The 12,452-nt window shown below is 40.0% G+C and overlaps 1 protein-coding gene across 2 annotated transcripts in view; it reads left to right on the forward strand.

The window, feature by feature from the left end:
• The window catches only part of YTHDC2 (YTH N6-methyladenosine RNA binding protein C2), a 70,492-nt gene extending 64,220 nt beyond the window's left edge, over positions 1 to 6,272 (forward strand). For both annotated transcript variants that reach the window (XM_053299011.1, XM_053299012.1), the window contains 4 exons: positions 940 to 1,143; positions 2,559 to 2,741; positions 3,573 to 3,695; positions 4,088 to 6,272. In XM_053299011.1, the coding sequence (XP_053154986.1) occupies positions 940 to 1,143; positions 2,559 to 2,741; positions 3,573 to 3,653 (468 nt within the window). In that variant the 3' untranslated portion in view covers positions 3,654 to 3,695; positions 4,088 to 6,272. The remainder of the gene's footprint in view (positions 1 to 939; positions 1,144 to 2,558; positions 2,742 to 3,572; positions 3,696 to 4,087) is intronic.
• The last annotated feature ends 6,180 nt before the right edge of the window (positions 6,273 to 12,452 follow it).

Consider the following 12,452-nt stretch of genomic DNA (forward strand, 5'->3'; position numbering starts at 1 on the left):
GGCTGTCCACCAGCCATTTGATCCCGAACTGGGCAGGTTCACCAGCTGCAATAGAACCAAACCAAGCCTGGTTCGGGCGGACCAGTTCAGGATTGAAAGGGTAGCCAGGTGTGGGGGAAGTGGTGAGAGAAGTAGTTTAATGTTGTTACTTGCCCGGCGGTGGCTGCCACTGGCGTTGCCATTAATCCCCCCAGCACAGCCCAAGCACGTGGTGATCTGTTTTCAACAAACCACCCGTGCAGTGCCATGGTTCCAGCCTCCGCAGATGTGTGGGCATCTTACTGAAGAGGGATTGTCACACACTTGGGCTGCTCCTGGGTGATGGTTTGAATTTCTACCGAACCACGATTTCCAGTTCATGCACACCCATACCATCCTGTTAAAAATCTTTGAAACTGATGTGTATTCATTTAATTAAAAATGTGGAATGTTTTGTTTTCTACTACTATGACAATTGTATGCAGCACTTCAGTTTGTGAACATACAACCTTTTGTGGAAATCTGTTTGGTCTAATTGTTTAGGTGCCAGGGGCAGCCTCTCTTCACCATTTATTTACCTGATGGGAACTGGCAAAATTCTAACCTGTCTTTATAGCCAGCCGGGATTTTTCAGAGTCAGTAGAAACTCCTACTCCCAAATCTACAGACTACTTCTAGAAGACCTATTGACAGCAGATGGCGATGAGGGCAGGGTTATTTGGTTGGTCCTGTGCTGCATTTGTGTTGGAGTTCCCAAGCCACCAATTAAATGTAACATGATTGATTGATTGCAGCATCTGGTTCTTTCCTTAATTTGCAACAAACACTGCCTGGATTGCATTAGCACTGAAATGCCAGTTATTGAAAAAAGTTAGGCAAGAATGCTGTGGCCTTATTTGAAGTTTGTTTTACAAGTGTCTTGTTGTGTCCAGATGTTGTTAAAGGAATCTGTTTTTGCAGGGTTCCAAGTCTCCTTCTCCAAGGCCAAATATGCCAGTTCGGTACTTTATTATGAAAAGTAGCAACCTGAGGAACCTTGAGATTTCACAGCAGAAGGGGATTTGGTCTACAACCCCAAGTAATGAGCGAAAACTGAATCGAGCTTTTTGGGAGAGCAGTGTTGTTTATTTGGTGTTTTCAGTTCAGGGATCAGGACACTTTCAGGTGAGAACTCCATGAATTTGAAATTTGGTTCCTCAGTCTGTTCCTCAGCTTTGTAGCAGTTGAGACAAAAGAGAATTAAAGCTGAAAAAAAAAAGTTCTGATCTTATCATAACATTTCCATTTTCTATGGCTAGTCCTCTCTGCTTAAGGAAATGTGCTTCTATATGTTTGAGTAACATGTTGTGCCTTTAGCAAGGCTGGAAGATGAGAACCAACACATAACTGGGTTGAAACAGATGGCCACAACTTTACTGCAAACCATTTTCATTAGTTAGGCTTCACGCTATCAGGGACGCGTTGATGTTGCTGACACACTGGCAGCAGACAGGCTAATTGCCCAGCTTACCTGCTGCACAATCTGGGAGAAGTAATACAAAAGACAGCAGGTGGTATGAACCAGTTCTTGTGGTAGATTGACCTGTGAGCCCAAACCATAGAGGCCTCTCGAAGGAATCCCTTATGGGATTTTTTTTCAGGAAGCTCACTTCCACATACCCTCCTGACAATGATCTCTGCCTGCGAATGAATTCCAGTGACCAACAGCTGTATACCAAAGATGAATGATTTTGCTGTGAGGCAGGTGCTGTTCCTTCTTTCCTTCCAGTCAGGTAAAACTCCTTCCTGGTCTCATTAAATGAAGTTCATGCCAAAGGTCTGCAGTCATCACTACAGATAAGACAAATTACGAGCGATGCTTGTAAAGGGGAATCTGGGGCGGTTCGAACTCGGACTGGCACCCCTTTTGGTGGGGGCTGGTCCAGTTCGAAGTCAAACCAGATTTGAATAGAATAGGTTCAGCACATCCCTAGTTTCCATGTTTGTGTTTTGGTTTGTGTCTTCTTTTACAGTAAATAGACTGCCCCCTATGGAACTTTAATCCTCCCCTGCCGTGGTTTGAATCAGGATTCCCTGTGACTGTTGGTCAAGAGGGGAAAGTGCCAATGGAAGTCTACGCCCCCCACAGCTTAGGTCAAGGTTTAGGGTTAATGCCCTCTCCCCCCTGCCGTGGGCCTATCTAGCTCCTATTTGCTGTTAAAAACAAACAAGCATTAAACATGTGCTTCCTGTAATATGTAGTTCAGAAAAACTATACAAGCTCTTAATTGGTCACTGAAAGCTCTTACTATCTAAGAAAAAGCAAAAAGTACAATATGGCCATCAGGAGAGAAGCGAAATATACTCATTATTCTCTCTCTTCCTATTTCCCCAAAGACCTCTATGACACACATGACACTGCTTCTGTTTCCTCCTCCTGAAAAACAAAATAGGTGTGATGGGGGAACTGATAATTTAATAAAAACACTGAAATAAGTTTGAAATAAACAGCTTAAAGTAATAATGTGTTTTCATTCCATTTAATTTGATTGATAGATTGAACTTAAGTAGATTTTCCAAATTATTGAAATTTGCCACAGGGTTTTGCTCGAATGTCTTCAGAAATTGGACGCGAGAAAAGTCAGGATTGGGGTTCTACTGGTTTAGGGGGAGTGTTCAAGGTGGAATGGATCCGGAAAGAAAGTCTTCCCTTTCAATTTGCTCACCACTTACTCAACCCTTGGAATGACAACAAGAAAGTACAGATAAGCCGAGATGGCCAGGTAAGCTACTTCTTAAAGAGTGTGTCCTTAAAAAGATATGATTAAGGCCAGATTATTTGGGTCCTTCACTCTTCATTTTCAGGAATTTTTAAAACTTAGATTGGACAATTTTATCACCCTCCTAGAAATATTAACAAGAGAAAAGAAGCTTCCTTTTGGAGTGAAGGAGGAAATGTTTCCTGAAGACAGTTCCTGAGACTGGTTGCCTAAACTGTTTTTAATTAGGAACATAGGAAACTGCCATATACTGAGTCAGACCATTGGTCTATCTAGCTCAGTATTGTCTTCACAGACTGGCAGCGACTTCTCCAAGGTTGCAGGCAGGAATCTCTCTCAGCCCTATCTTGGAGAAGCCAGGGAGGGAACTTGAAACCTTCTGCTCTTCCCAGAGCGGCTTCATCCCCTGAGGGGAATATCTTTACAGTGCTCACACATCAAGTCTCCCATTCAGATGCAACCAGGGCAGACCCTGCTTAGGTATGGGGACAAGTCATGCTTGCTACCACAAGACCAGCTCTCCTCTCCTCTCTGCTGATATTCAGGCTAACGCTCATTGGTGGCTATAGGATAGGGGTCAATCTCCCCTTCCCACTGATGCCTGCATGCTTCCTGAAAATATGTCCCTGAGAATCGCATGACCTTTAGTGGTGTTTTCAGGAGGCACAGTGGGCATTGGAGAGAAGGGGAGAACTGGCAAAAAAAACCCTCCTCTGAAGCCACTACGGGAGTGTTAGTCTGGATTTCATCAAATGTCATTTTGATGTACTTTTTATATCCTTCAGTAACTACAAAAGTCTTTATCGCTCCTTTTGACTTTTCTTTCTGGCGCAGGAACTGGAACCTCAGGTTGGTGAACAGTTGCTACAGCTGTGGGACCGTATTCCTTTAGGGGAGAGAAATGCAGCAGATTGAAAATGTGGTGGAAGCATTGAGGAGTGCATTCTCTTTTGAGAGGTGTGAAAGTAAATTTCATTTTTCTTTTTGCAGGTATTTTGGATCATGATATAATACAGCTTAGGAAGGTAGCAGCTGCCCCTTAGTGGTAAATAATGTTGTGTTCACAAACGAGGTGAGGCAGAAGCAGAGTAAATAGCATTGTCAAAGTTGCTATACAGGGAGAATGGGGAGTGGAGGGAAGAACAGGGCAAGCAAGTAAAGTAGGAGGTAGGCGGACAGTGAAGCCTGGGGAACCTGCTGCAAAATGCTTTTTCAGAACAAGCTTAATTTATGTTGTGCACCCTTGAGAAGCACTTGAGGGAATTGTATTGTTATTGCCACTTGCCAAAAGAAATTCTTGCTGTTGCAGAACAAGACTGCATTAACAGTTCTGTCTTTCTCCTCCGCAGCTGTAGCCTGTGTGAAATGTTTAATCTGCTAAAAAAATCAACACACCTTCAGGAAAGAGATGCCACAATGAACTGAATCCTGGAATTCCTCTAGTGCAAGCTGCATGTATGCTAGTTTGAAGGGAAAAGTGCAGCCTGCTTTTATTTTTAGTGAGAATTTGGTTCTGACTGCTTCACTTTGAAGTTTGCAATGCTAAACTTAGGACACCAAAGCAGACTGAAACCACTGGGGAACTTTGAATAGTGTTGTAACTATTTCATATTTCTTTCAGAAGAAAAAAGTCTGGAAAAATGAATAGTACTCACCGGTCTTGCTTACTCACCCTGTTCAAACAGTGCTCGAAGAAAAACAAATCTAGGTACAGCTTTGAAGTTGGGAAGTCTGAGGACTAAACACTGAGTAGACACATTACAATGAAGAGAATTTCCCCTCAAAAATTTATTTTTCGGAAAGCTGACTTCAGGGACTTTGATTATATTCTTTGCCTATTATGCACTCTTAAACATGGCCATTTATTTTGTTCTGATTTCATTGCACATAAACCAAGAACAAGCTGTTCAGCACTGAAGTAAAAGGGCATTTTGAGAAACTATTTGGCACTGGCTATATCATAATTTCTGTCCCCAGCCAGCACTGGAAATTTGTTTCTCCTTTCCCATATTACATATATGACTTGTATGTCCCTTTTCTTTTTTTCACTTCAGTTTTCTTCTGATTTTATTTTAGGTGCCTCCTACTTTATGCCTATGTTAGATACATTGTACTTTGCCTGTACAACTCTAGTATCCCTGTCACAACAGTTTATCTCTAATTGTTTCGGAAAATGTTGGCCAAATCAGCAGCTATCCAAGAAGGAAAGGAGAAATTAAAATAGAAGGGATACTGTGTATGTTACTTTACTAAGCTTAGAATGGGGAGATAATTCAAGAGGAGTACAATTATTGAGCAGTCTTGATAGCTAACACACAAGGGATTAGGGATGTGTGTAGAACAGGATTTGCAATCCATTCTGAGCTCGGAATGGAACGCAAATGCCTGTAACATTCCATTGGAAAAACCGGTCGAGTCAGTTCTGATGGAACGAACATGGAACGTTTCGAGTGTTCCAAGTGCCATTTTGGAGGCCTGTTTTCCCCTTCCTGACTGGTTTTGGCACTGGCTTCCAGTTGGCTTGCTATCTTCTTGCTTGGCTTGTTATACAAATTGAGTTGATTTGTATGATAAGCCAACCAAGAAGCAAGGAGAATGCAAGCCAGTTGGAAGCCATTGCCAAAAACAGGCCTCCAAAATGGTGCTCAGAACACTCAAAACGTTTCCACTCAGAACAGGGTGCTTCATTCCAAGCTCAAAACAGGCTCTTCATTTGAAGGACGTTCTGTTTTGAGTTCAAAATAGCCCGCTTTGAGTTAGAACGTTTCAAGCTTGAAACATTCTGCACATCCCTACAAGGGATGCCAGTTATTTCTTACAAACACTAAGTGAAAAGAAAAAAACATAATGAATGGCTTCTGTAGAAATGTGGGAAAAGTGAATGTTTTTGTTCTTGGAGGAATACTATATTAGCATCTTAACAAAGATTCTGGATTTGAATTCAGTGTCTTTGCATTTTAGTGTTAGCTTTTAACATTTTTATGAATTGATTGACTTATTTGTACCTCCTAACCACATACAATTAGGTACCTTTTGTACATCTATGTAGCATTCTCCTTTTCTTCCTAACTGTGATCTTGGTCATATTTTGAATTGACCTCTTTGAGTTTTAAGTTGGAAATAAGATGTTAAGAATAAAGTTGTTTTGTTTAGCTTTGTGGTGGTCTGGAGCAATTTGTAACTTTGCAGTAGAGGATCACCTGAGGTCTTTGATTGATCATCCTCTGTAGTTTATATATATCAGCAGTAATTCTTGTTCTTCAGATACCACAAATAAACACATTGCAATAAACTGTAATACACCTTGATACTGGTACAAATCCATAGGAATGTTGTCTTGTATGTTTCTTCTTAAATGTTTACAAGATCAAGATTTACACGTGGCCATTCTGGAGCATAGAGTATGATAAATGGCATGCCTTTTGCTATTGGCTGGTAATTTCTAAAGCACAAAGTAATGGTAAATTTTTGAAAATGTAATGAAAATGAGTGGATTTTTCACCCTCTCAATAAAGCTACATAGAGAGATATTTATTTATTCTGTGTAGTGAATTTTATATGTTGTTTGAATCTGGGTAACCTTTTCAGAGGTTTGGTAACAAGATAAAACATAATGGCTGACATGACTGGAAGCCCTTCATTGGTGGTAGGAACCCATTGGGGCTGCTATGGGACTTCAGAGGCAACCTCAATAGTGTATCAAAAGGGCTGATGCAGACTGACTTTAAACTACTTCCAGGCAGCAGTGCAGTGCTGCTTTCCATTGTTCCCAATGGAAAGGAATGCTGCACTACCACCTGGTTTGAAGTCATTCCACAGCAGCCCCAGCATTACACCTTCGGAACTGCCATTGTAGTTCCACAGCAGTCCTAATGTGTTCCTACTGTCACTGGAGGGCTGCTTATCATGTCAGCCATCTTTTTAAAATTGTAAAAAGCTGACAATGCAATCTAGTTTGCCTCTTAACATATGATCCAATGCAGGATTGCTACAGCTAAACACACTTAAGACTTGGCTGATTCAAAGGAGGCAGAAATTAGACAAAGAAGAGGATTATAAAGGCTAAAGCAGGAGTTGGCAACTTGGGTCTCCAGCTGTTGTTGAACTACAACTCCTATCATTCCACAGTTGTAATTTATTTGGGCTGGGTATGATGGGAGTTGTAGTTCAATAACAGTTGGAGACCCAAGGTGGCTTACCCCAGGGTTAAATGAAGGATAATAAGGGAACAAAATGGCTGACTTTGCATAGGACAGATAATATTGTTTTGAAATCACTACAAGAAAGTAGAAGAAAACCCAGTGCTACAACTGTAACTCTCTTTAGCATGGGAAGCATACAAAATACAAAAGCCATATGAGCTTTGGCTGACAAGAAAGCTGCAAAACTAACTGGACAGGCCAGAAATGACTGCTAAGGTTTAATTACCCATAGTGAGGAGGGAGTAGTGAGGAGCCAGCCATATTTTGTGCCATATTAAGGCACAAAAAAGGTGAGGCTGTGGTAGCTTAGGAAAAGCTCTACTAAGCGTTGGGGTCTTCAGTAAAATCTGAAAGGAAGAGTGTACTGACAGAGTGAAGATGCCTTTCAAGGGTAGGAAGCTGGAGAGAAGCAACCAGAGAAGGGAACAAAAGAGTTTTTCACATATATGGTATAAAGAACAAGATAATGAGCTGGGAAGATAGATGGGCAACCTTCTATATGCTAGAGAGCAGCAAAGCCATTGCAATCGAGGGTGGAAATATGATTATAAATCTGCCAGAGATTAACTTTAGCACAATCATCAAGAAATGGTAGGGAGAACAAGTCTGTAAGAAAGAAGCCTAGACAAGAGATGCTCAAGACTAGGATGAGTGTTTTTAACAATAGAGAATAAGGATGGATAATCCTTTTTTTTTTTTAACCAGTTGAATATGAAAGAAAAAGAGAGCAATTGTGTTGTAAATTGTAATAGGGGACTTGGATTGGGCATTGCATAATGCAGGTAGTGTGTTAAACTCTGTTGCCATTCTAAAACAATAGGTAAGAACTACCACTCGAAGATTCCTAGAATTTCTGCAGAAATTACCCTTATTACTCCGCAACAACTGATCTTCTAGCTCAGGAGATCAGTAATCATAAAGTGTCTGGTATAGGGTTGACATATTCAAGCTCTCCAAATCTGGGCTCCTTAATTTGCACATTATGGTAATTTTATGCAAATTAATTGATGCGCTGTACAGTGGACTTCTATCTGCTCTGGTTATCTACCAGCAATAGTTGGGAGGATCTTTTACCTGACCATTTCATGCAGCATTACACTTATTTATGTATTTAAAATAAATAAAAACCACTCCTCAGGGCAGCTCACAACACCAGTAAAACAGATACAATGTAAAATAAAAGATTAATAAAGTTAAACAAGTTAAAAGATCAGACTAAAACTACATTTAAAATTACATTTAAAATGTTTTTAAATTTTCAAATTTTTTTAAACAAAAAGCTAAAAACAACTATAAAAGCTAAAGAACCTACCAGATATAAGCAGCAGATAAAACATTTAAAAGCCTCTTTAAAAAGATAAATAAAGGTGCCGCTTGCCACCCCCCACCACGTACCCCACCCCCCGATGCACCTTGGAGCACCAAACCAGTTCGGTGCTGAACCTGTGCACGAGCCTCGATTTGTGCACATGCTTAATATATGCTTATTTGGGAGAAAGTTTGATTGAAACCAACTTCTGAGTAGGTATGCATAGGATTGCACTATAAAGCCTTACAAATTAGATATTAGAATACACAGGTAGGCAGTAATATAAGAGACAGAGCAAATGCAAGCTATCCTCTCAACTGTTCTCTAGCATCTCCTGCTGGGAAAAACAAAACAAGGCTTCATTCCTCAGAGGGCTTACTTATTGTAACCTCTCCAAGTCATCCTCCTGTGCTTCACATGCCTTTTTCTATATCTGATTGAGTAGAATAGGGTTTACACATTTTGCTCCAAAAATCAGCTTCTACAAGGGCTAGAGCTTAGTTTTTTATTTTGCAAAGGTTCAATGGCTCGATAATATTCAGTGGGGAAAGTAGCACTTGGAGAATTTGAGCTGCAGTTTCTTACTCCATGGCATGCAGAAGGAAGTGCTTTTTAAAACACTTTTCAAAACACTTTGCTTTCCAAAGCTCATTATAGTTCATTCATTCATTTGATTTCTATACTGCCCTTCCAAAAATGGCTCAGGGCGCATCATCTCATTCCGGGGAATACTTAAGTAAATGGCATAGGGATTACCACAGCTGTGCATTTGATCCAATAGATTGTATTTTTCTAGATACTTTTCCATCTGAATTGGTTAATGGTTCTATTTGTCTGCCTTTAATGCTCTTTTCTTTCTCCTCACAAATGACCATGAAGGAGAGAAGGAGAGTCTGAGAAAATACTGCCCCTAAGATGTTTGCTCAGCTCTGGAACGAAGGCCCATTCCTATTTAGGCTGTTGTGTTGGAAGAACTAGGAAAAATGGCCAAACCTTTGGGAGTCAAACAAAATATGTCTTCTTGATTGTACTGTGTGGTGTTACATTATGTTCTTCAAGTATCTGCCTGAATTTTTATCATGAGTAACATGCATTCAGGAAGCCCATTTCCCTTCCAAAGTGTAATACAGCTAACTTTTACCACAACAATATCTTTTGCCACTCTGGAAATCTATTTGGAATTAAGTTGCTGCTCTTCCCTGGCTATTTTCCATTGAAAAGGAAGATTATTTGGAAGACTGTCTGATAAGCTGTTGGGTGCTAGTCAGTGGGGTGGATCTTAATGCATGAATTTCCTACTCTTGGGATGCCAGTATTTGGGGGCATCTTAAGAAGTCTTATTACTAAGAATGTTGATGTACCACTTCTAAATAGAACAATTCTCAAAGTGGTTTATATAGCAAAATATAAGAGAAAACGATTTCCTGTTTCAAAAGGGCTCACAGTTTTTAAAAGGATTGAAGCGGGGAAGATTGAGAAAAAAGCGCAAGGACATGGGCAACAGCAGCTGGAAAGAATGTTGGGCTGCCGAGGGATGGTTGCTTTGCTTTCCTCCTGCTAAATAGAAGAACAACCATGTTGAAAGGCGGCCCCTTGCCCAGTTAGCATGTTGCATCCCAGACAATCCATCTGATTGAGAATGAGCGTGGTTTGGATCTTATTCTTTCTTTTCAGTGATTAGATGACCCTAAGTGGGATGAAATGGCGGTGGGAGGAGAGGAATAAGGTTATTTTCTATGGTTTTTGTAGTGGAGGAGTCAGCACTCTCCCTCTCTTGTGCTGTTCAGGTATGCAGCAAGTTAAGTACAGCAGCTCTCTCTTTTACAGCAGAATGATTACTCTGACCTAACCTCTTAGTATACAGAGGATAGGGACTTCCTACAGTTCAGACCAACATTTGCTATGTGAGGACTTGCAGGTAAGATCTAAACTTGAGGGAATTTTTTCAAATTGGAAATGCCATGGAGTGTTAAATAGATTCATACATATATTTCATAAAAACTTCTTATACTGTTGATGTATTGCAGAAGTATAGTGTCTTTCATTTTGCTAGGTGGTGCTGTTGCATAAATTTTACAAGGGGGAAATACCCTTTTCAAATAAAAACAAATAGGGAATACCTAGTGAGTTTTTGCCAATCTGTCTCTTGTCTATGGTTATTTTATATGCTCCCTACTATCTTTTATCTATAGGAAAATTGTCATGATAGGCAAGGTGATTCTAGCAGTACCTCTATACTGAAAGGTTCACTGGAAGATGCAGCATATTTCTGTGTGTATACGACACTTTCCATTCTACAGAATCTCTGTCGGGGAGAGTTTGGCCACCCAGGGATTGGGAGCAGATTTTTCCTTCTCCTCTATGGCATCGCTAAATACAACACTTATTTCTCTATGGAAGAATAGCGTTGACTTATATGGGAGAAAATAAAGGTGTACATTCAGATAATTATTTGTACACTGCCCCAAACTTTCATCTGTGGGTGGCTTACATCAACATAAAACACATTAAAACAGGGATTAAAACAATTTAAAACCACAAGTCTAGTTAAAATACTAGACTTCTAACCTGCCACAAGTCTACTATGACAGGTGGATAAATCAGCACCTGTCCCTCGAGACGTCGGCCTTCTCTATGCATTTCCTTCCATTTGCACAGCTATCCTATCCCTATGGATGGAGTCCTATCCCTCCATTTGCACAGCTCTATCCTAGCCTGTTTTTGCACGTAGATTTTTATATATAGATACAGTGACAATCCAAAAACTTGGAACATTCATGACAGCTGCAAAGTAATTAAAGCAGAATTCTTAAAGTGCTATAATGGATTGAGCTATGTAAATTTCAGGAGGAGCTCAAATGGTGGAATACGTGGGCTGATTACTATTTGGAAGCACAGACACCAGCAGAGAGTATCTGGGATTTTAGCAAAGGATTGAGCTCCTTTTGGTGGGTTCAACTGTGAGTGTACCACTTCTTTCCAGTCCACTCCAAAAATACATTATGTACAATCCAGCCATAGTTCAATACTTTTGAGACCAACAGCTTTCACTGGAAAAGTTAAGTACTTGTGGAATTTGCTCCCACTGAAGAAAATGATATTCGAAATTTCTCAGTTGTAAGAGGAAGCGCAATTTGTTAATTCCTGTAGTTTTGTGTTATGCTGTAGTTTCAGAGACTGTTGGATGACAGCACATACTGGAAAAAACCCAAGGCAGAACATATAAGATGAAATCTTAAACACAACTGACTATAGGATCAAAAAAGAAACATTGATGATAGTCATTATAGATATAAAGGGTATCAATATTTAAATGAACTTTTATTAAAAAGGTTTGTGACATTTCAGCACATTGGACAGTTCCCTCTCCAGTAAGTTTTCTGAAGGTGGTGCTTAAAGAGCTGTTCCTCCCTATGTTCCTCCATGGGGCAAACAGTCATTTTGGTCAGGAATAGAATCTGTCTGTCTCTTGCTTTGATCAGATTGCCAGACCTTTCTCCAGATGAACTCTAATAAAAAATAAATATTTCTCACGTAGTGTATAACTTAGATCTTTGGCTTAGTTCTTCCAGAGCCTATTCCTAGGGCTGTACTTGTGCTGGAGCATATAACTATATTTTGATGGGGAAAATCACATTTTTGTTGAATGTTTCAACTAATTCCTTCATCAGTAACATATGGATTTTTAAAAGAGGTTACAGAACCATGTGGTTTTCTTTGGTAGTAGGATAGAGCAATTCTCCATCTAGTTTTTATGTGGAGGGATTTAGTTCTCCCCAACAGTGGAAAAGCAATGTGAGTCTCCCCTCCAATCTGAAGTGGTACGATTAAGATGCAAACAGGCTGGTTACCCCCACAATAAGAATTATGCCAAACAGAACAGTGAGCTAAAGAACTAGCATCTTTGGTAAATCCACTCAATCCCAAGTTTGGTTCCCATGACTGACATGCCTAATTATTCATGTAGATGTCAGACAGTGATAGGCTCTTTGGAAGTTCAATATACAATAGTTTTCTATGTAATAGTTTACAGGAGTTGTGGGAGAAAGTTCTAATTTTAGTCTCAGCTGTGGTTAAAGAACCGTTAATGACATGTGTGCTTATTTTATTGTGTTTTTATTAGAAGCTGTCCTGAACAGCATTGTGCTGGAGGGGTGGAATAGAAATAGCTTTTAAAAAAATACATGAAACATAAATATTTGT

Source organism: Hemicordylus capensis, chromosome 2, assembly GCF_027244095.1.
Source record: "Hemicordylus capensis ecotype Gifberg chromosome 2, rHemCap1.1.pri, whole genome shotgun sequence".
In the NCBI taxonomy this organism is placed as follows: Eukaryota; Metazoa; Chordata; class Lepidosauria; order Squamata; family Cordylidae; genus Hemicordylus; species Hemicordylus capensis.